The 25,791-nt window shown below is 39.5% G+C and overlaps 1 protein-coding gene across 1 annotated transcript in view; it reads left to right on the top strand.

Annotated features, from left to right (window-relative positions):
* The window catches only part of ttc27 (tetratricopeptide repeat domain 27), a 143,640-nt gene that overhangs the window by 83,138 nt on the left and 34,711 nt on the right, over positions 1–25,791 (top strand). The window contains exon 9 of the mRNA XM_061911092.1: positions 885–951. Within this exon, the coding sequence (XP_061767076.1) occupies positions 885–951 (67 nt within the window). The remainder of the gene's footprint in view (positions 1–884; positions 952–25,791) is intronic.

Below are 25,791 nucleotides of genomic sequence, written 5' to 3'. Positions count from 1 at the left end.
TACATACATATATATATATATATATATATATATATATATATATATATATATATATATATATATATATATATATATATATATATATAAAAACTTGCATTGTGTATATAAAATGTTGGTGGGGGGTTTTGAAGGCTACAACAATGACTCCTATTAGCAGCATCTTCCAAGCATTTTTCATCATCTTTAAAATCCTTTAAAAAAGGACATATGTGTTCTTGTCCCTCCTTATGATTGTGAACGATAGGCAAAATAAAAAACTGTAGTTCCCCTTTAAAAACAAGATAGTTTCATTAAGACATGGACTTTTTGTTTGTATAAAATTAGTGACGACGTTAGATTTATTTTAGTAATTTGTCATTTCAATTTTAAGTTTTAAATGGAAATAGGTAAGGGTTTCAAGACATCAAAGATCTTCAAAAATCTATGTCCCAATTGTGTTTTCAAGTCCGTACCACCAAAGTTGGTATTTTGAAGGCAAGTTTTTCAGAAAGAAATACAGCCAAACATAAAAAAATATTTATTCTCAATGTATTGAAACTCCTGTTGCTTAATGCCAGTAATACTTGGACCCATTCTGATTGTTGGGTACATAATTTTAGCTTAATAGCTTTGGAAAGAGTCTATTACCACGTTATACCCCAAATAGTTAAATGACAGCCTCACTTTTACTTTGGGTATGACTTTTTTCTGCATTTTAGCCCAAAAATATTCTATTTTTGGGCTAAAAATGTTTTAAAGAAATTCTCACATTGACGAATGAGTCCCTCTGACTATGTGTATGATTAAAATATTTAAATTATATACCTCAAATTCATGTTGATCACATGCCTACGACTACCCTTTTTGAACGAATACTTGTCTTGAGTGTAAATTGTGTTGTACAGCACTGATTTTCAGAAGAACAACCCTGTCCACAAGCTGACACAAGAAGAACTCTTGGCCTTCACATCAGTAAGTACTGTATCTTTCTCAGCATTAAAGGGTAACTGCAGTTTTTTGAAATTTTGCCTATCATTCGCAATCATTGTGTCAGACAAGAACACATTTATTTTCCTTTTTTATGTATTTTGACAGGTAAATGCACGCTAGCAAAAGTCAGCTAACAATGAAACCAATGAGAGTCACCCTTTTCCGCCTATAAAGTGCTCTAAAAACATTTAAAAGCCTCCATCAAGTATATACAGCAGGGGTCTCAGACATGCGACCTGCCGGCCAATTGCGGCCCGCGAGACGTTATTTTGGGGCCCCCACCTTAATATGAAAGTTTAATGTTAGTGCGGCCCACAAGTTTTATATGAATGGCACTGACAGCGTTGTGTGCGGAGCTGAAGGAATCTACCAATCACGGTGTGATATATGGCTCTCGAGGGCCAAACATTGATGTCACTTGCGTGATGCAAGCAGAGAAACATTTTGCCGCTTTTCCACTAAAACCACACGCGCTCTTCTTTCCTCCCTCCCTTGCCTGCTTGCTCTCGCTCTCTCTCTCTCTCTCACTCTCGCTCCCTCCCTCCCCCGGCGCCGCTGTAAGCAGTCTGGGCCGGGAGAGGAGTGGCCCGGTAGCTTCCGAAGCACTCTGCCGAAGGACCGAGGAACAACGCCGATACTCCGGCAAAGAGTCGCTGGGCGAATCGGACGTGTAACACATTAGTCGTGATGTTAGCCCGTTCGTGGCTAATTGTGCTACCGTAACTGTAACCCCCCCCGAACCCATAAACAGAGACAATTTTTGTTATTTGGGTCCAAAATGGCTCTTTCAACGTTATGGGTTGCCTACACCTGTGTTAGTGGAAAAGCGGCAAAAACCGACAGAAACGTTGCCATGTTGACGAGGGCTTTCTTAAGTGCCTGGCTGCTGTCACACCGCGACACCTGTCCGTCAGTAATAACAGCCCCCGATAACCTGGACCAATTCAAACTTTTATTTGTTTTTTTTATTGTTTAATTTGCATTGCCTCACACGATGAACACTACATGTATTTTTATATGACGCCGGATAACACTCCGGGAGCCGTCACTTTTTTGCGATCACTATTATCCATCGCCCGCCGCGTTGCTGTAGGGAGGAAAAGCAGAATGACACACATTGTGGAAATACCATTATTTTCCGTGCGTCGGATAAATACAAATATATTCCACAACCCCTAACATGTCTTTTTCAAAGCCTGCAGTGAAAAGAAATGTTAGTGATTAGCGAAGACAATTCCAGGAAAAGTGGGAGATGCAATATTTCTTTGTTGAGCACAGCGGCACCCCAATGTGTCTTATTTGCACAGACAAAGTTGCGGTGCACAATTCTCATTTTGTTCATTTATATTTTTATTTTTTTTTGTGTTGAAGATAAAAAATAAAGACATTTAAAAATTTATTTTTTTAGAAATATTTTCTTGCGGCCCAGCCTCACCCAGACTCTGCATCCAGTGGTCCCCAGGTAAATTGAGTTTGAGGCCCCTGATATACAGTATAAATATACATTTTTAAAACACTTGTTTATGGATTGAAACTCAATACACAAGTGTTCCAGCAATACAATCACATATCAAATGTTACCTTTTTTAAATACATCAAATATTTTAAGTTATAACGTTTAAAACTTGTTTACAAGCTTTTAAATAATTTTTTATCATAAATAGAGCCTTTTAAACATGAAATAACACCCATATAGTCATTTTTACACTCATTTCACCCAATATAGTACCCGTGAGTGTGTCTTTTACTGCCCTGTGTGCTTCTTAAAGGGGAACATTATCACCAAACCTATGCAAGCGTCAATATATACCTGGATGGTGCAGAAAAAAGACCATGTATTTTTTTAACCGATTTCCGAACTCTAAATGGGTGAATTTTGGCGAATTAAACGCCTTTCTGTTTATCGGTCTTGTAGCGATGACGTCAGAAGGTGACTTCACCGAGATAATACACCCACCATTTTCATTTTCACATTACAAACATCGGGTCTCAGCTCTGTTATTTTCCATTTTTTCGACTATTTTTTGGAACCTTGGAGACATCATGCCTCGTCGATGTGTTGTCGGAGGGTGTAACAACACTAACAGGGAGGGATTCAAGTTGCACCACTGGCAAGAAATTTGCCGCCAGACCCCCATTGAATGTGCCAGAGTGTCTGCACATTTTACTGGCGATGCTTAGGCAGACATGGCACAGAGATGTATTGATAACCTGCAGATGCATTTGCAACGATTAAGTCAACAAAATCACAAAGGTGAGTTTTGTTGATGTTGTTGACTTATGTGCTAATCAGACATATTTGTTCGCAGCATGACTGCCAGCTAATCTATGCTAACATGCTACGCTAATCGATGCTAACATGCTATTTACGCTAGCTGTATGTACATTTGAAACTAGATACCCACATTTAATGCAAAACAAACACTTACCAATCGACAGATTTAAGTTGCTCCAGTGTCACAAGATGCAAAAGTCCTGATCGTTTGGTCCGCACATTTTACCGGCGATGCTAATAAGGCAACCATGCTATGGGCAACTTCATTAGGTACACCCACGCTATGGCCGAATAGCGTCAATAGCTATTCGCTCAATAGCTTCAGTTTCTTCTTCAATTTCGTTTTCGCTATCTGCCTCCATACACCGACCATCTGTTTCAATACATACGTAATCTGTTGAATCGCTTAAGCCGCTGAAATCCGAGTCTGAATGCGAGCTAATGTCTCTATATCTTGCTGTGGTAACCGCCATGTTGTTTGTATTGGCAGCACTGTATGACGTCACAGGGAAATGAACAGTCGCATCGCCATCCATCCATCCATTTTCTACCGCTTATTCCCTTTGGGGTCGCGGGGGGTGCCGGCGCCCATCTCAGCTACAATCGGGCGGAAGGCGGGGTATACCCTGGACAAGTCGCCACCTCATCGCAGCAGTCGCATCGCAAATAGCAAAAATCAAGAACTTTAAAGCTTTTTTTAGGGATATTCCAGGAGGTGTAAACTTTGAAAAAAACTTCGAAAAATAAAACAAGCCACTGGGAACTGATTTTTTATTGTTTTTAACCCTATTGAAATTGTGATAATGTTCCCCTTTAATTGTCTTCTGGGGACAAATAAAGTGTTTTGAATTGAATTGAATTCTACTGTAAATTACAGTACCACCAGAAGCCCGAATGATCCGCTAAGTGTCATTGCCATGGGCTGTCCCCTGGCCATTACAACATGGGCACTTTGTGGAAATAATTAATCACATCCTTAATTATTGTATAATTCCTCCAAGTATGAACTGAAGTTCCATGTGCTAAACCACGTTGTAAGTTCTGTAAAAACTTGGTCAACTTGACCGTCACAGCAAAGATAGTCCCCAACATTGCGCCGTCATCTTTGTGTGCCGGTGTTCTGTCGATATTTGTTACCTATCGATGTCTACTACCCAACGCTACAGTGCATCCACGCGCACAAATGCAAATATTTCCAATATTTGCATCGAACAAAATACTCATTGAAACAGCAGCCTCGCATGCCTTGTGTACATGTAAGTAGTGATTTTTAAAATATATATCAACAGCGTGCTTCTTTACTTAGTATTGCGCTGACATTAGCAGTGTTGTTATCATAAAGTGACGTGCCAGTGTGTCCTGTTGAGTAATGCCGTTTGTTTCCACTTTGTCATGCGATATCTCTCATGTCAGGCCCACCAATGTGGAAATGCATTTATTAGTGAGGCTGGAGTCGAAAATGAAGTGACTCTCCCATTAGCGTAAAAGTAAACAATAGCCTAATCGCCGTGACATCAGAAATTCCTGTTAATCTGGAAACCAAAGTCTCGCTTGGTGAATATCCATTGTGATCACTACATCATAATAATAAAAGATAAGACAAATACTGTACTGTAATACATATGAAATATAAGTTTGACTCAATGTAAGAAAGAATTTAAAACTCAACTTAGACCAAAAATATGTAGAATATGCTTAAAAAACAACATCTTTAGTGAAGCTACAATCTTTGAAGCATTATATGGCTCATGACTGCAGGTATGTGAACGTGGTGAAGGAATATGTCGACACACTGAGGAAAGACAACATTACTTTTATTGTTTTTAGTAGGAAAGCACAATTAATATAAGACATAATTATTCAGCCGATACAAGTGTAACAACACACTGCAACAATTGTAATGTTACAATCAACCAAATTCTATTTTTAACGATAAATCTAATTAAAAAAACAGCTTCGATGACAGATTTTTTTTTGAAACGCTCCAATGAGGCAAGATTACCTGTACTGGGCTGTAGGTTGATTAGGGTGAACAAATCAAGCGCTTCTACCTCATAGGACAGGGGTAGGGAACCTATGGCTCTAGAGCCAGATGTGGCTCTTTTGATGACTGCATCTGGCTCTCAGATAAATCTTAGCTGGCATTGCTTAACATAATAAGTAATGAATAATTCCGCTGATAATCACAGTGTTAAAAATAACGTTCAAAAGATAAGACATTCTCATGCATTTTAATCCAACCATCCATTTTCTATCGCACCTGTTCAAGAAGTCGCATTAATGGTGAGAAGTATTATATTTATTATTGGTTAGCTTTAGAATAAGTGAATTATATTGTGAAGTGATTTATATTTATATAGCGCTTTTTCTCTTGTGACTCAAAGCTCTTTACATTGTGAAACCCAATATCTAAGTTACATTTAAACCAGTGTGGGTGGCACTTGGAGCAGGTGGGTAAAGTGTCTTGCCCAAGGACACAACGGCAGTGACTAGGATGGCGGAAGTGGGGATTGAACCTGGAACTCTCATGTCGCTGCCACGGCCACTCTACCATCTGAGATGTACCGCCCCAATAACAACGTTATTAAAAAGAATAAGAGACTTATTATTCTCTAAAAATGTTGGTCTTACTTAATTGTGTTAAAAAATATTATATGCCTCTCACTGAAATACATTTTAAAATATTTGGCTTTCATGGCTCTCTCGGCCAAAAAGGTTCCCGACCCCTGTCATAGGAGGTCATTGACGGCCCCTTAACTCATGATAAACAAACATGGTGTTGATCGTGTTGGACTTTTTCACTGTTTCAGAGGTAGACATTTTCTGTGCAAACATTCCGCGAGAAGGGGAAAAAAACATCGCTACGACTGTGTTTTAAAAGACTACAAAGACGCCTGATACTAAAGTAGCTGCCCCAAAGCCCGGTGTCAAGCAAAAATTGGACCCAGCCGAAATAAGTGCTCAGGGGAGGTGTGCGCATGCAGGCGTGCACCTGCGCAGTCCACAGGTGCGCCGGGCAGTTTTTTGGCAGGGCGACGTCATTGTCAAACCAACGTGTGTGTAGCGAGAGAGAGCCCGTCACTATTTTTAAAAGCTTAACTCACCAAAATTAAAACTACTGATCTTATTTGTTTCATCCTGCCGTTTCTCCATATTTAATAGCCTAAGACAATATATATCACAGTAACTTTGGTATGATACGGTTTTTCTTTTAGCTAACAATATCAGCAAATCCACAGGGGCAAGTATTTGGCAAGCCGTCCCATACACACTGTATACCAGGGGTCACCAACGCGGTGCCCGCGGGCACCAGGTCGTCCGTAAGGACCAGATGAGTAGCCCGCTGGCCTGTTCTAAAAATAGCTCAAATTTACCAGTGAGCTGCTTCTATTTTTTTATTTTTTTATTTATTTTTTTATTTATTTACTAGCAAGCTGGTCTCGCTTTGCTCGACATTTTTAATTCTAAGAGAGACGAAACTCAAATAGAATTTGAAAATCCAAGAAACTATTTTAAAAATTTGGTCTTCACTTGTTTAAATAAATTCATTTCTTTTTTTTTACTTTGCTTCTTATAACTTTCAGAAAGACAATTTTAGAGAAAAAATACAACCTTAAAAATGATTTTAGTATTCCTAAACACATATACCTTTTTACCTTTTAAATTCCTTCCTCTTCTTTCCTGACAACTTAAATCAATGTTCAAGTAAATTTATTTTTTTCATTGTAAAGAATAAAAAATATATTTGAATTTAATTCTTCATTTTAGCTTCTGTTTTTTCGACGAATAATATTTGTGAAATATTTCTTCAAACTTATTATGATTAAAATTCAAAAACATTATTCTGGCAAATATGGAACATTTTCAGAACCAAACTTTGAATTTATTTAAAAAATTTTGTTCTGGAAAATCTAGAAGAAATAATGAATCTTTGTTAGAAATATAGCTTGGTCCAATTTATTATATATTCTAACAAAATGCAGATTGGATTTTAACCTATTTAAAACATGTCATCAAAATTCTAAAATGTATCTTAATCAGGAAAAATTACTAATGATGTTCCATAAATTATTTTTTAAATTTTTTCAAAATGATTCGAGTTCGTTAGTTTTTCTCTTCTTTTTTTCGGTTGAATTTTGAATTTTAATGAGTCGAAATTGAAGATAAACTATGTTTAAAAATTTTATTTTCCTTTTTTTCCTATTTTCTCCTCTTTTAAACCGTTCAATTAAGTGTTTTTTTCCATCATTTATTCTCTACAAAAAACTTTCCTTAAAAGGAAAAAAAATGTACGACGGAATGACAGACAGAAATACCCATTTTTTAAAAATATATATAGATTTATTTATTAAAGGTAAATTGAGCAAATTGGCTATTTCTGGCAATTTTTTTAAGTGTGTATCAAACTGGTAGCCCTTCACATTAATCAGTACCCAAGAAGTAGTTCTTGGTTTCAAAAAGGTTGGTGACCCCTGCTGTATACAATAGGGTGGGCATATATTTCGCTCTTAATGCACTAAATATATGCTCCGACACGCTTGGGCACTTATTTCGCAGCGAGCACTTATTTCGCTTGACACCGGTGCAAAGAAAGTTTCTGCAAAAGCCACATTTCAATCTACATTTAAAAAATAGTAGATGTTCATGCGTGGTCCGTATTGGTCTAGAGAAGGATGTTTTTGGTATCGGTATCAGCTCAAATGATTTATTTCTCAAGTGTGAGGCAGACTCCTGTTATTGCAGTGCGTCAAAGGAAAGGAAAGTGAAGTGAAATTAATATGGTAAAATGTTGAGAAAGTGGTTGGATGTTTGGTCCAAGCCGCTCAAACGTTGTGACCTACATGAAAGATAAAAATGGTATCAATGAACAGGTGAAAGCGTCTGACCCTATGAAATGATAACATTGATAACGAAGCAGCATAGTGGTCTCATTATTGACACTTCCTTTTCGAGCCTCGCTTGCATCGGCCCTTCCAGTGTGCAATGCACAGGAATAAAAGTAAGGAATTGTCCTCTTTTTACACCTCTCCTTAATTTATTTTTTGCTTTTAACATTATTACTGTATTGTTTATGTACTTCATGTGCTCTTTGTAGAGTGTAAACAACTTAGTAGTTCATTTGCTTACATGTTATTTAAAAACTCCACTTATATTGCAACAGAACTTGTACATAGTCTGAGGACCTCCTCTGTTATAATAACCATCTCTGTTACGAGGCGCCTCAAGGCTTCATCAGTTAATCATCGTGGAGGGAAATAGCGTGTCCTATATCATTGGAGGGCAGCGTTGTTTTTTTAGAGGGATGTGGGTGTTGTCATTCTCTGGTCCTTCATTATTTACCATTCTTTTTATTTACTTAATTTCACCCAAACTCCCACCACAACCCCATGCACAAGAATGTAATAGGAAAGGCTACTATCAAATAGTGTTCGTGCAGTTACCATTACCTTTATTACATTTCTAAATCAGATAAGTCAGAGGGTTGATTAATTTTGATGACTCATGATTAAATGTAAGTAACTTTAGATCTATTTTAAATGCGTTTTATTTTGCATGAGCAAAGAGTCAAGAAAGAAGAAAATAGAGATGCACTTAACGTTTATTAAACATGTTTAACATTATGTTAATGTTTTCAAAAACTGCGCGATTTTTCTAGACAAGCAATAACAGTGTTGACCTGTTTCTCTTTTTGTGTTAACGTACTTTGGTGAAACGGAAATTCCTTTCTGCAGTATGTACATAATACTTTGGGACCCTCAACTGTTCTGACATGTTTTTTTGTACTCAAATTTCCCATGAAGAGAACCAACCGTCTGTTTAGTGTTGTCCATATTGACTTGTTTGCTTATGTCACTGACACTCCCCGATAGGTGTGGGTACATTTCACTTTGGCACAGATAGAATACCAATTTCTGGGACATGTGATAACAGTCATCATGGTACCAATTCTTGGTTATTTTTGAGTGTGTTCATGTTGGTAAATATTAATTTGTTAAAAAATAAAATCAACTTTTAATGTGATATTTAATAGTAAGCTGATAATAACAACTGTTGTCCAGTTATACTTGGTTTTCTTACACTTTGGAGTATCATTTGCAAATATGCATTCACTTGAGTCGGTCCTAGGTGTGTTACTGTAGTCAGGAAGTAGCCTTTGCCATTAAGTTAAATGTGCCAGTCTTGTCTTTTGTTGAGTCCTACCAAGTGTTTATACTGTAAGTATTGTACTTACAGTACGCACCGGTTGTTGAATTGTAAGGTGCACTTTAGTTGTCTAACAAATTTGGAGGCATTGTAAAATCGCTTATCTTAATTGGACAAAATGTGTTGCCTCAGACTTCAGTGATTTTGAGTTATTTTGAGCTGCAGAGGAGCTAGCTGCGTTAACATTTTTAATTTCATTAATAATGATTAGATATATGGGTACTGTATGAATGAATAGGAATTTTCTTAATCCACTGGGAAAGTTCCCTCCGGGTAATTCCAATTCTAGTAGCAGGTATGACCAAGTCACTAAACAGGCTACTCTGGTGGCTGATGACAGTGTGCAGACGGTGGCTGGTGTTATTCCGGATTGCCAGCAGTTTGTTCATGGATCTGTTCTCTGTAACTGTCAGAATGTCCTGCTTCATGCTGACCAAAGAGCCTGCCTGCCTAATGAGCTTGTCCAGTCTGAAAGTGTCCCTCTTTGATGTGCTGCACAGGAGTTTCCTTCAGATTTTGAAGGATCATAGCCTCTTCTGCTTTGAACCTTCCTGTACAGATAGTCTGTGTTGCATGCCAAGTCCAGCTTCTCATCCAGCCACTCCCCAAGGTACTTGTAGGATGTCTTCAACCTCCACCTGAGCACCCTCAATGTTCACTGCTTGGGAGCGTGGCCTGGACTTCTCAAAGTCTATAACAAGCTCTTTGGTTTTTGTGGTGTTGAGCTGCTCTTGGTTTGTGTGGATCCAAGTGACAAATTCCCTCACCAGAGTTTGGTGAGGGTGAATGATACACCCCACAATGGCTGCGTCATCAGCAAACATCTGGATGTGACATGATTGGGAGATGTAGCAGAAGTTTGAGGTGTAAAGCATGAATAGAAGAGGAGCCAGCACAGTGCCGTGTGGCCCACGTGCTGCTGACTCAAGATGTCTGATGTGATGGCCTTCGTACGTCCATACTAAGGTCCGTCTGTGAGGTAGTTAGAAATCCAATACAGCAGGAGTGGTCCCACCTGCGTGCTAGTCAGTTTGTCCTGTAACAGAGGGGGTTGGATTGTGTTAAAAGCACCCAAGAAGACTAGAAGCGGAATCCTCACTGTGCCCCACCCCTTATCCATGGACTCGGTGTAGAATGTAGAGGATGAACTCCCCCACACCAACCTCTGCCCGGTAGGCAAACTGTGGGGCCACTCCAGAGTTTGGAGGATGTTTTTTTCAGATTGTGGGTACTCTCCCTAGTTGTAAACTGAGGTTCAACACATGCTGCAGTGGGTCTTCGAGTTCAGCAGGGCAGATCTTCAGTAGCCGTGGGCACACATTATATGGGCCAGCTGCTTTTCTGGGGTGAAGCTTTCTAAATTCTCCTTTGAACTGGTCTGCAGTAATGCATGGGGGAGAAAAAAAGGTATTTTGAGTTGTTTGAGGAGACATGAATGGGGGGTGGAATGATGCGAGATGGGTATGTGGTGGTTAAGTGAAAGGGGGATAACATGTTTATGGGGGAAGGTAGTGTACCATGGTATTGGTGCATTGAGTGGAGGTATGAGGGTGGTCAAACCTGTTGGAAAAAAGGTGTTAAGCTGGTTTTCCCTTTCCACTGTCCCCCCTCTTTTTTTTCCCGAGCTTTGTAGCCTGTGATGTTTTTCATCCCTCATGTTGTTTTCCTTCAGTGTGTTCTCCACCTTCCTCCTGTAGCTCCCCTTTGCCTCTTTCAAGCACAGTTTCAGATCACACTGCGCTGTCTCTGCCCTGAAGGCAGCCGTCTTCTTGTTGAGGGCATTTTAGACTTCATTAGTCGCCAATTACTTGTGTTTTGGACAATCCTTGTAGGGGTGACTACGTCTGTGCAGAATGTGTGCTTAGTAGTACACTCAAGTTTGTGATGTCGAAGCAGTCTCCGAGGGCATTCTCCACTTCAGCAGGCTATCTTTGAAAGAAACGTGTTGTCAAAGGCTGCCACTGCACCGGTGGAAGGGGTGGGGTGTACTGTGGCTGTAGGCAAACCAGGTTTGGATCTGACCCCGTGGGGGTTTGACCCTGTATGCATCCCTTTAATTAGCATACAATTTTCCTGTTTCTTCATGTGGGACAATTCACAAAGTGGTAAAAAGTAGCCAGAGTAGAGTCATTCAGTCACCTGAAATTACAAAAAAAAGCCTCAGGGTGTTGTGTCTGCAGTCGAGCTAGGACTATGTGGATCTTCTCACAGGCTTTCAGAGGAATGTAAACACTGACAGGGATCACATGACTGAACTCCCTTGGTACAGTAGATAGTATGACTGAAGGCTAACAGCCACCAACTCCAAGTCCAAGAATGAAAAAACTACCTTCACAGTGACATATTCTGGGTTACATTAGCGATTGTTCACATATATAATGAGTCCCCCACCCTTGCTCTTCCCGCAGGCTTTTTTGTCTCTGTCAGCTCTCACTGCAATGAAAGCACACAGCTTCTTCACATTAGCATCTGGGATGCAGAGGGTTAGCCACGTCTCTGTGAAAATAAACAGGCTACTTTTTGCTTCTTGTCGTTTTCCAAATTTTTGCTGGTGTTTTATTTTTTGCAATGTGCCTAGGGCCAATGACAAACAAACTGTTAATCACCACTATAGTCTTAGGACTGTAGTATATATGTTCATCCTATGGTCACATATGGGATGCGAGTCAGCTTACGTCTGCACCGGAAGTAATACAAGCAGCTGTTCACCTGGCAGGTTTTTCATGTGTGATGAAAGAAGGAGTAAACAGGGAAGTCCTTTTTAGCTTCTGCCCTGTTTTAGCATACATTACTGCATTTGCACATGTCAATGTTTGCTTTTTTATATATATCAACACAAAATCCGTACTTTGGAGCAATGTTCACAGACTCATTTATTGGCTTGTTAGCTTCCTGTTGCAGTGGAGCGATGATGATGACCAAAAAATGGGCCACTCGCCTTGACGGAACGTTAAAGTTTGTGGAAGACGTAGCAGAACTTCTAGCACAGCGCTGCATTGCTGGGGAACTGTAGCCAGTTGCTGCCCAGAAAGTGTGAGCGACTTTTTCATGACGCGTCCCCAAGGAAGAGTTGTTTGATGTCGGATGCTTGAAAATGTCCGTTGTGTTGCAGTTTGCAACATTCAGGCCTAATGCATTGTTGCAACGCGATGATTTTTGTGCAGGTCACAAAATGCACGTTTTTGAGACGAGCGGGTGAAATGCGCCGCCGTGTTCAGGGGGTGTGGCTGTGATGTCGAGAGCGGCGGATGCAAGGCTGAAGAGAGAGAGGTGAGACGTGCAGGCGTGATCAGGGGTTAAAATGCTTGTCTGTTAGTCTGTTTGTCACTCTCCGGGTGAGGGTGTCACTAATCAGTGGGGCAAAAAAGTATTTAGTCAGCCACCGATTGTGCAAGTTCTCCCACTTAAAATGATGACAGAGGTCTGTAATTTTAATCTTAGGTACACTTCAACTGTGAGAGACAGAATGTGAAAAAAAAAATCCATGAATTCACATTGTAGGAATTAAAAAAAAAATTATTAGTAAATTATGGTGGAAAATAAGTATTTGGTCAACCATTCAAAGCTCTCACTGATGGAAGGAGGTTTTGGCTCAAAATCTCATGATACATGGCCCCATTCATTCTTTCCTTAACACGGATCAATCGTCCTGTCTCCTTAGCAGAAAAACAGCCCCAAAGCATGATGTTTCCACCCCCATGCTTCACAGTAGTTATGGTGTTCTTGGGATGCAACGCAGTATTCTTCTTCCTCCAAACACGACGAGTTGAGTTTATACCAAAATGGATACATGGATGATACAGCAGAGGATTGGGAGAATGTCATGATGTCAGATGAAACCAAAATAGAACTTTTTGGTATAAACTAAACTCGTCGTGTTTGGAGGAAGAACAATACTGAGTTGCATCCGAAGAGCACCGTACCTACTGCAAAGCATGGGGGTGGAAACATCATGCTTTGGGGCTGTTTTTCTGCTGAGGGGACAGGACGATTGATCCGTGTTAAGGAAAGAATGAATGGGGCCATGTATCACGAGATTTTGAGCCAAAACCTCCTTTGAGCGCTTTGACTGGTTGACCAAATACTTATTTTCCACCATAATTTACAAATAAATTCTTTAAAATTCCTACAATGTGAATTCCTGGATTTTTTTCCACATTCTGTCTCTCACAGTTGAAGTGTACCTATGATGAAAATTACAGACCTCTGTCATCATTTTAAGTGGGAGAACTTGCACAATCGGTGGCTTACTAAATACTTTTTTGCCCCACTGTATATTAATACTTTTTTTTTTTCTAATATTTTTGCAATCAACGTGTAGGATCCCAAATATCGGCTGGTCGTTCGCGATTGATGGGTTGGCGACCTCTGCTTTACATGTTTTTTTATTCTACATAAAAAATCACAGCACTGCAAGTAACACAGATATTATAAAACCGGTACAAAAACATAACTTACTGCTGCTCTAATGTGGCCTGCTTCTGAATTGTTCAATCAATCAATCAATCAATGTTTATTTATATAGCCCCAAATCACAAATGTCTCAAAGGACTGCACAAATCATTACGACTACAACATCCTGGGAAGAACCCACAAAAGGGCAAGGAAAACTCACACCCAGTGGGCAGGGAGAATTCACATCCAGTGGGACGCCAGTGACAATGCTGACTATGAGAAACCTTGGAGAGGACCTCAGATGTGGGCAACCCCCCCCCCCCCCCCCCCCCCTCTAGGGGACCGAAAGCAATGGATGTCGAGCGGGTCTAACATGGTACTGTGAAAGTTCAATCCATAGTGGCTCCAACACAGCCGCGAGAGTTCAGTTCAAGCGGATCCAAGACAGCAGCGAGAGTCCCGTCCACAGGAAACCATCTCAAGCGGAGGCGGATCAGCAGCGTAGAGATGTCCCCAACCGATACAGGCGAGCGGTCCATCCTGGGTCCCGACGAGCGGTCCATCCTGGGTCTCGACTCTGGACAGCCAGTACTTCATCCATGGTCATCGGACCGGACCCCCTCCACAAGGGAGGGGGGGACATAGGAGAAAGAAAAGAAGCGGCAGATCAACTGGTCTAAAAAGGAGGTCTATTTAAAGGCTAGAGTATACAGATGAGTTTTAAGGTGAGACTTAAATGCTTCTACTGAGGTAGCATCTCGAACTGTTACCGGGAGGGCATTCCAGAGTACTGGAGCCCGAACGGAAAACGCTCTATAGCCCGCAGACTTTTTTTGGGCTCTAGGAATCACTAATAAGTCGGAGTCTTTTGAACGCAGATTTCATGCCGGGACATACGGTACAATACAATCGGCAAGATAGGCTGGAGCTAGACCGTGTAGTATTTTATACGTAAGTAGTAAAACCTTAAAGTCACATCTTAAGTGCACAGGAAGCCAGTGCAGGTGAGCCAGTACAGGCGTAATACGATCAAACTTTCTTGTTCTTGTCAAAAGTCTAGCAGCCGCATTTTGTACCAACTGTAATCTTTTAATGCTAGACATGGGGAGACCCGAAAATAATACGTTACAGTAATCGAGACGAGATGTAACAAACGCATGCATAATGATCTCGGCGTCTTTAGTGGACAAAATGGAGCGAATTTTAGCGATATTACGGAGATGAAAGAAGGCCGTTTTAGTAACGCTTTTAATGTGTGACTCAAAGGAGAGAGTTGGGTCGAAGATAATACCCAGATTTTTTACAGAGTCACCTTGTTTTATTATTTGGTTGTCAAATGTTAAAGTTGTATTATTAAATAGAGGTCGGTGTCTAGCAGGACCGATAATAAGCATTTCCGTTTTTTTGGCATTAAGTTGCAAAAAGTTAGCGGACATCCATTGTTTAATTTCATTAAGACACGCTTCCAACTGACTACAGTCCTGCGTGTTGGTCAGCTTTAGGGGCATGTAGAGTTGGGTGTCATCAGCATAACAGTGAAAGCTAATACCGTATTTGCGTATGACGTCACCCAGCGGCAGCATGTAGATGCTGAAGAGTACAGGGCCAAGGACCGAACCCTGGGGAACTCCACACGTTACCTTAACATAGTCCGAGGTCACACTGTTATGGGAGACGCACTGCATCCTATCAGTAAGATAAGAGTTAAACCATGACAGGGCTGAGTCTGACATACCAATTCGTGTTTTGATACGCTCTAATAAAATATTATGATCGACGGTATCGAAAGCAGCGCTAAGATCGAGGAGCAGCAACATAGATGACGCATCAGAATCCATCGTTAGCAATAGATCATTAGTCAATTTTGCGAGGGCTGTCTCAGTAGAGTGTTTTGCCCTGAAACCGGATTGAAAGGTTTCACATAGATTGTTAAACGCTAAGTATTCATTTAGCTGCTCTGCAACAATTTTTTCGAGGATTTTTTAAATAAAGGGAAGGTGAGACACCGGTCGGTAGTTTACCATGAGGTCAGGATCGAGGTTAGGTCTTTTAAGGAGAGGATGAATAACCGCTTTTTTGAATGCAAGGGGAACAGTGCCCGAGGAAAGTGATAAGTTTATAATATTTAGCACTGATGGACCTAATAATACAAAAAGCTCCTTGATAAGTTTCCCAGGAAGTGGGTCAAGTAAACATGTTGTTTGTTTTATTCCAGTTACACGTTGTAACAATCCTTCTATCCTTCTATTCAATTGTTATTGGGTAATGCCTGAATTCGCAGCTGGAAATTGTCATTCGTGTAAATGTTTTCATCAGTTAAATGATCAGTGTTTTTCATGCAGAACATAAAATGTAAGCACAATTTTCTTGCACAGCTTCAGTTTGCAATCATTTCTTCTTAGGAGACAACTCCATTTTCCTTTCAGCCTCCTGAACATAGTTTCCACAATTTTCTTGCACAGCTCCAGTTTGCAATCATTTCTTCTTAGGAGACACCTCCATTTTCCTTTCAGCCTCCTGAGCATAATTTTCACAACAGATAGTGCAGAGCTGAGTAGATAGTTGTAGGCCTTTTGCTGTTGGCTCAGTGTTCCTGTGTCGAAGAAGAGCTTCATCAGCCAACTATGCTGGGTCTCTAATCAAGTAATACCCCACATCACAGCCTGAGATGGTGACTTTATTTTGCCCAAGCAACTGTCCATCGCTTATCAGATCCCACATGATTGACTGTTTCAGCAATCTGGAATCATGGACACTCCTGTGAAATCCAACACAAACATCCCAGAATTGTCCTTTTCCTTTTACAACCCCCTGCAAAATGATAGAATGCCAACCTTTCCAGTTGTTATAGTCCCGGGCACACTCTATTATGGGGATATGACTTCCATCATTGGCACCCACACACTGCAGTGCTCTCCAACAGTTCGGAAAATAAGTGGCCATCTCTGGTAATTTGCGAGCATCGGGTGTTGCCAGGTGAAGTGGAAGCAGATTACTGATGGCTATATTGCAGAAGTCCTGCAAGCAATTGAACACAGTGCTGAGACCTACTCCAAACAGAGGGCGTATAGTCCGGTATTCTCCATTAGCAAGCTTACAAAAAGAAATGGCCACTCTTTTTTCCATAGGGATACATGCTCGAAAATGTGTGGCAGTTCTCGACAATCCATGTCTTACTACATTATAGATGTACAGATGTGACTCCCAGGATACACGGAAGTTATGCTGGAATTGCACACGAATGAAATCTGGAAAAATTGCATCCCACCAGTACTTTGAGCTGGGATTAGGCCACGCTATAGGTCAGTGGTTCTCAACTTTTTTTCAGTGATGTATACCCTGTGAACATTTTTTTTAATTCAAGTACCCCCTAATCAGAGCAAAACATTTTTGGTTGAAAAAAAAAAAAAAGATAAAAAATTAAAATACAGCACTTTGTCATCAATTTCTGATTTATTAAATTGTATGACAGTGCAAAATATTGCTCATTTGTAGTGGTCTTTCTTTAACTATTTGGAAAAAAGATGTAAAAATAACTAAAAACCTGTTGAAAAATAAACAAGTGATTCAATTATAAATAAAGAATTCTACACACAGAAGTAATCAACTTAAATTGTCCTCTTTGGGGATTGTAGTAGAGATCCATCTGGATTCATGAACTTAATTCTAAACATTTCTTCACCAAAAAAGAAATCTTTAACATCAATATTTATGTCCACAAAAAAATTTAGCTGTTAACACTGAATATTGCATTGTTGTAGTTCTTTTCACAGTTTATGAACTTACAGTCATATTTTGTTGAAGTATTTTTCTATAAATATATTCAGAAAGGATTTTTGAATTGTTGCTATTTTTTAGAATATTTTAAAAAAAATGTTACATACCCCTTGGCATACCTTCAAGTACCCCCAGGAGTACGCGTACCCCCATTTGAGAACCACTGCAATAGGTAACCGCACCTAAACACACAAAAATAATAATTGACGTGTTTCGTTAACTCTAGCTGCAAGTTTGCAACATTGTGCCGATCTAAATTTAGCAAAAAGAAACACGTACACGCACCATTTTCCTCGTCTGTGATTCCTCATAAGGCCAAAGACAATTGTGGTATCCTTAGACTTTCACACACTGGTTGCAAACATAGCAAAATATTATAGTCTCAACCAATAACAGGAATATCTGCATGTATGTGTCCATCGTCATCTCATCGCTTGTTGTGGAAAAATATCCCCCAGTTTGCGCGCAAAACTCCTGTTATTTCCCGATTGGACACTTAACCGTTGTGACCTAGTTACACGGCTCCCGACGACAATGGGAAACGAATTTGGTGAGGAATCAACACAGGTTTCAACACTGAATTTACTCTACTCTTGCAGCAAAGTTCGCTGCAGTGGAAAATAGGTACATGTGCTTCACTCTGCTGCTCAATTATATGTCACAAGCTGCTTTTGTTCTAACAAGCCATTGAGGACATGGTTGTAAAAATGGTACCTCTACACATGTACAGTTGGTTTGTTGAATTGCTCTCACTGGACTTATATTATTCAATTTTTTCATTGTCATTGTAAAGTGCATCGATATTCTCGTGACTTCCATAAAACTTGTGAGCCTCTTTAAATGCCTACTGAAACCCACTACTACCCACCATGCAGTCTGATAGTTTATATATCAATGATGAAATATTAACTTTGCTACAAATGCCATTACGGCTTTTTTAGTTTAGTAAATTGCAATTTAAAATTTTCTGGAACTTTTTTCTTGAAAACGTCGCGTAATGATGACGTGTACGTGTGACGTCACGGGCTGTTATGTATATGAGCGCTGCGCACACACCCAGCTAAAAGTCGTCTGCTTTAATTGCATAACTAAACAGTATTTTGGACACCTGTGTTGCTGAATCTTTTGCAATTTGTTCAATTAATATTGTAGAAGTCAAAGTAGAAAGACAGAGTTGGGAAGCTTTAGCCTTTAGCCACACAAACACACGGTGATTCCTTGTTTAAAATTCACGGACGTGAAACTTTACAATGGATCCCAGCGAACATGGATCCCAACCGAATGTCAACCAGCAGTTTTCGGTGAGAAAATTGTGGTTAAAAAGTCGCCTCTTACCGGATATCAGCTGAGCGTGTGCCTCCCGTACAGTTGCCGTCGACTTCCCCGAGACACTGCGCGTCAACACCCGGCTGTGGACATACATTTCCGACTATCGGGTACTATTTAACTCACTAAAACACTAGCAACACAAATAAGGGATTTCCCAGAATTATCCTAGTAAATGTCTCTAAAAACATATGAATCCGTCTTAATGCAACACGATTGCAATCGCGTTTTGTTTTTTTTTAACTTTTTTTTTTTTTTTCTAGTCCGTCGCTATCAATATCCTCAAACACAAATCTTTCATCCTCGCTCAAATTAATGGGGAAATTGTCGTTTTCTCGGTCTGAATAGCTGTTTTTGTTGGAGGCTACCATTAAAATCAATGTGAATTTATGAGGAGCCATCAACATGTGACGTCATCGTCTGTGACTTCCGGTGGAGGCAGGGCTTTTCTTCAGTTGCAAACTTTATCGTGGATGTTGTCTACTAAATCCTTTCAGCAAAAATATGGCAATATCGCAAAATGATCAAGAATGACACATAGAATGGACCTGTTTAAATAAGAAAATCTCATTTCAGTAGGCCTTTAAGAGATCACTTTGTATGATCACCATCCATCCATCCATCCATCCATTTTCTACCGCTTATTACACCTTCAGGTTCACGGGGGGTGCTGGCGCCTATCTCAGCTACTATCGGGTAGAAAGCGGTGTACACCCTGGACAAGTTGCTACCTCATCACAGGGCCAACACAAATAGACAGACAACATTTACACTCACATTCACACACTAGGGCCAATTTACTGTTGCCAATCAACCTATCTCCAGGTGCATGTCTTTGGAAGTGGGAAGAAGCCAGAGTACCTGGAGGGAACCCATGCAGTCACGGTCACAAACATTTTAAATGTCTTCAAATTCTCACAGTCTTACTGTATAGCTTCGGGTTGATAGACAACCATTGAGCTAGCATTTTAGCTACAAAGTTTGTTTGTAGCTTGTTTCAAGGATTTTATCAGCGATTTGGGCTTTGTACCGCAGCAAGACTTAAATTGTGATGAGATTGAATAAGTTGCCAGAGCGGACCTGTTTTACAGCGAAGGAGAAGGCACTACCGAGACCGAAGCCGATGAAGGATCGCCTCACACTGCTAGTTTGTGCTATTGTTAGCAGCGACTGGTCATTTATCACTCCGAAGTGTTCAACAATGTCACACACATTCCCAGATAGACGGTAAATTAATGTTCCTTTTTTTGTTTTTGTTTTGAGAATGCACCAATGAGACTTGTGTGTTTATGTGTTCAATGTGGACATTTAAGCTTAGTGTCATGTTGTGCTGTTTGGATAAAACATTGCTAGCTTACTCCCTTGCTTTGTAGGGATGCTATATTTATATACAGTATACATAATATATACATTATATTGTCTTCAAAGTTGGCAGTTTTTTACTAAAATAGGGACTTTTGTTGAGGCTAGAACCAATTGTTCATGTTTACATTATTTCTTGTTGGGAACTGCTTCACTATACGAATTTTTTCGATTAGTGAACCATGTTGTAGATTCAATTAAGTTTGTAGATCGAGTTTCCACTGTAATAGGTTATAAATACTGTATTTTTCGGATTATAAGTCGCTCCGCAATATACGTCGCACCGGCCGAAAATGCATAGTAAAGAAGGAAAAAAACATATATACGTCACACTGGAGTATAAGTCGCATTTTGGGGGGAAATTTATTTGATAAAATCCAACACCAAGAATAGACATTTGAAAGGCAATTTAAAATAAATAAAGAATAGTGAACAACGGGCTGAATAAGTACGTTATATGACGCATAAATAACCAACGGAGAACGTAACATATTATGGTAAGAGTAATTCAAATAACTATAACATATAGAACATGCTATACGTTTACCAGACAATCAGTCACTCCCAATCAATAAATCCAATGAAATCTTCTTTCTCGATGTCGCTTCTAAACAACTCTGCCAACTCCAAAGGTATGTGCCGCGTCCTCTTTTTGTTTTCTGCTGCATATTTCACTACGTCCAGCTTGTAATCTGCAGTACATGATTTCCTTTTCAGTGCCATTTTTGGTCAGCCCTTCTCAGTTTTTATTAGTTACCGCCAACGTTGAAATGATCCATTTTAATAGCTACGGCAGTAGCATATAACATATAGCAGTTAGCATCCCAGGACCCACAATGCACTTCTGCCCTGACCCTACCCCGCCAAATTCTTATTGGTTGACGTGTGTGTGACGATTGCTGACATTTTCTTCATCTCTTCCGCGAATTACATAAATAATATTTAATATTTTACGGTAATGTGTTAATAATTTCACACATAAATTGTTCCGGCCAATCTATGAAAAAAACTGCAATTTATAATCCGAAAAATACGGTAGCATAGGGTCATATGAATAGATATTAAAAATAATATATAAAATATAACAGATTGTGATCCTATAGTGCAAATAATATGTAAAACAAGGACAGCCAAACAAACCAAATAAAAGTCGTGTTCAGCACAGTTGGGACACGTGCAAGACAATTTGGAATTTGACCAATATTTTGGCGGGAAAGGTTTGTCAAAGGCATGGGTGATCAGTCAGTTTTCCCACGGGAAAAAGATGGTTCCAAAGTAGGAGGTAGATCACCGTCCTGCAACGGATACTCTTTCACTTTCCAAGTCCAGTTTAACTTTAGATTGAGAGAGGGTTGGAGTGAGAGCAGCTGCAGCAGCCATGAAGTCGTCAGGTCAGTGTGAGTTCAACCTCGGGTGATGAGACGCTCCTGATGTCTTCTTGTAATCGTATTTGCCACTCAAGCATTTGGGACACAAGTCTACTTCCGTGATTGAAAACTAAACACAATCTGATAAATGTTGGAAGACCAGATTATTCTTTATTTCCACAGACATTAGAGACAGAACGTTAGTCTGGAGACATCGTGACAGGGTAATGTGATATCTCATTTGGCTTGTTCAATGACTTGAGTCTCCTGAGTCTGTCAGGCTGATAAGACTCATTGGAAAAAGAATCTGTCAGGGCAGGATATTAAAATTAAAAAAAGCAGGTCACTGGAGGTTAACTGATCCAGCTGGATTATTGTTGCCTATGACACGGCACAACACATATTCGATAGAATTTATATATTTTATTAATTTGTTGTTTCACTGCCTTGTGACATTTCCACCCCAGGCTATCTATCTGGTTGGCTGGTGTGACTTTAAAACACACTTAGGTATTCACATATAAAGGAGAGTAAAAAGATAAAGATTTGGAATAGTCTATATTTGAATAAAGATGTGGAATAGCGTACACTCGAAATGGGATAATTTCCACCAATTTAAGTTTTTTTTTTCGCCATAGCGAGCCTTTAGAATAGGGTACAATTTGTCCCGATGTGGTCATTTGATTTTTTTTATTCTGTAAGATCCATTTAAATCCATTTTTTTTGCTGTCTGTCACATTGCCGCGGGTACAGTAAAGCCATGTAAATAAAACCTACGTCCAACAAAAACCACTACCCGTCACCCACAATGCATTGTGAAATCACGTGCCCTTTCTAGCCCAATTATAAACAAATTATTTCGTCCGGACAAATTTTAGTTTTGAATATTGTTGACAATGTCAAGGAATAGTTGCACTCCTACTTTATAGCAGTCCCCTGCTTGTTACTGCTCGGCAAGTCAGGCAACAATAAATGTTCATTTTTAATAGGATACATTTGCAAAATTAAAAGGGGATCAATTCTTTATTTCCCCACTGTATTTTGCAAAACAGTTGTCTTACTGTTTATAATTCATGAACTCATTAGCCACATCATATTTTGTCATTTAATTCTACATTAAAAATAAATTGACTGATGACTGATTTGTAAACCTAATTAGAAACACGAAAACACGACAGATCTTGCTTCTGCAAAGCTGTTTTTTTGTCTCTAAAATATTCTAAATTTCACAGACAAAACAGACTACGTAGTAAAAAAAAGAGGAATATTTGATCTGTTGACTAAATTTCTGTTGTTTTCCAGTAATGGTGAGTGGGCAAGATACAGTTTGTGTATTGTATTGTGTGATAGGAACACTTCTGGTTCTGTGGGCAGGCATCTTCCCAGTCTACATGTAGATCCAGGAATCTGCAGGCTGGTTTGATGGTTGTCATATGTCTGGCTGTCTTTGTCTACTTTGGATCATGTGTGTCATGTCTTTTTTTCTCCACAAGAGCTGCAGTTACTTTGAACACAGTTGTGTGCGTGACATCCATCTGTTGTATTCAGCCCACAAAAAGTGCTAATACCGTATCCTTCGGATCATAAGGCGTATTTAAACGCAAAAGGTGCTCCGGATTATATGATTTTTACATTTAAAACACTTACGTGTGGTCTGCATACAGAGGAGATCCTCGTTAGGTTTACACCCTGGGCGAAGCATCTCTCTTCCCCCTTACCGGCCCCAAACCCTGTCACCAACACAACAATATATTATATTATATTTGTACTATTTTATTATACAATCTTAAATACATAGGTAACAAGAATAAAGAAAAAAACAATATAAATAAATGATGTATACATTAAATACAGTATATAAACCAACATTAATTGCACAAATCTTTAATCACAGGATCTAATTTGCTTGAAAAATCTCTGAAGAAAGCTAACGACAAAACTACTCTGTGGAAAAAGATTCCTTTTGTAAGCTATTACATATTCTACATACAAGTTTTGTTTTGTATCCTCCAAATAATCCTGTTATCATTTTATAACACACCACTTTTGCACACCAGAAACAGCAGATAATTAACATAATATGACTTCAGTACTCAGACCGTACTACCGTAGAAGATTTTTAACCCATGTTTTTCACCCTGTTCACTACTGACATTAACAACAGGTGGGAAGTGCAATCCAAAACTTGACTTTTCTTCCCTTCTTTGATGCAAAGTCAATAATTACATCATCGTATGGAGGCTGTTGAGCAATTGTATAATTGATGCAGTCTGATTATGGAAAGTCTAGAGAGACGCTCCTGTGTTGTTTTAATAGAGTCATGTGAGTCAAATAGATGACTGCAGACATTTTCTGTCATTCCTCACATAACCCAATTAATTACATGTAGGTATATGCGTCTATTTTGATTTTAGGAATGGAATACAATCTATTTGGTAGCATTTTGTCTTGTGTGGCCTCACTGGTTGGGCTCGGCTTATACCCCGCCCCCTACCCCTTGCCAAGTTGCCTCTTCCAGTGTAGCCAATTTGGTGACTGTCGCTGAATCTGGTGACTTTTCAATCCTCTTGGCGACTTTTATTTTGTAATCAGTTACTAGAAACAAATCTGGCAACTTTTACCGGAGTAATGGGAGACTTATTTTGTGTTTTTGAGACTCTTGAATTGATTAACGTGGACCCCGACATAAACAAGTTGAAAAACTTATTCGGGTGTTACCATTTAGTGGTCAATTGTACGGAATATGTACTGAACTGTGCAATTTACTAATAAAAGTATCAATCAATCAATCAAATTGAGGTGAAAGCACATAGCATGGTGCTGCTGTGAACCCCACTGCAAAGCAAATGCCCTCACAGGGCGGGAATTGCAGCGGTTCGCACATTTGCACTCTGGACTTTTATGGTGCGTTCAATTTGTACTGGGAACCCTATATCAAATGGGTTACTAATGGAAATGAGTGGCAGTCGTCTATAAAACTTGTGAGTTTTGTTTTGTATGTGCTTGTGCGCCCTCACATTGATTGCGCTCTGAGCGGTTACCCACATTTACCATAGCAAAAACTGGCCCTGTCTACATAACATGTAAAGACGCTTTTTTTGGTCAAAATTTTGCATTGATTGTTTTACAGGTCGTTTTCAGTGGTCTGACTTACACTTTGACAGCATCTTCCTAATGCAATCTTTTGTTGAAGTTTTTAGCGCTTCCTTAGCGAGGTTACTGGCACATATAAGTTAGAACTGGATGCCGTTTTGTATTAGAAATGACAAGAGCGGCGGATGAATGCCTAACAACAAGAGGATAGAGAAAAATAAGGAGCTTGTTGACAATGGCGCGGACTGCAATGGCTGTTCCGCGCAAATTTTTTGCACATCCCAAATACACAAAAGCAGGTACCATCTAATAGGTAAGAAAAGTTGGTTTTGCATGATAGAACGAAACAAAACGCCACATGATATCTCCTAATAGGTTCTATTTTGAAGTCCTTATACACAAACCATAGTAATACCCGTATGTAGAAGCACAGTACGTCGGAGTATGGTAGTCGTAATGCTATGACAATCCATAAAGCACTGAGGCTTTGTAGCTTAGTAGCTTAGCTTAGTCGTACTAAAAACTTTTGAAAAATGTTTGAGCGCTGTGTTTAATGTTCGATATTCTCAATGAAACATCAAAGTTTTAGCCTTGCTTGCTTACCGGTACCTGCTAGCATCATTTATTGAACAGGCGTCAACCTTCAGTCCATCTCTTATGTGTGACTGCTATCTACTAGTCACACTTATTATACCATGTACCACAACCAAAATTAATACATATCTAAGGTGCACTGTTGATTTTGGAAAAAATGAAAGGATTTTACATGTATAGTCTGAAAAATATGATACAACAAAACATTTTTCAAAACAGCCACCATGGGACATTGCAGCAATTATAACCCACCAGACATCAATAGGGAAACTTCACACCTAAAATGTTGTACTGAAGAAGACTTTTTTTTAGATGGAAGGTGAAACATCTTCCAACCAACAACAAGAGTCCAGTTGCTTCCATTCAATGTTTGCTAACTACATGAGGTGCATCTAAATACAGTTTTAAATCAATCAAATATCAACATGA

This window comes from Nerophis ophidion, linkage group LG09 (genome assembly GCF_033978795.1).
Source record: "Nerophis ophidion isolate RoL-2023_Sa linkage group LG09, RoL_Noph_v1.0, whole genome shotgun sequence".
Classification (NCBI taxonomy): domain Eukaryota; kingdom Metazoa; phylum Chordata; class Actinopteri; order Syngnathiformes; family Syngnathidae; genus Nerophis; species Nerophis ophidion.
This window is presented reverse-complemented; position numbering and strand designations above follow the sequence as displayed.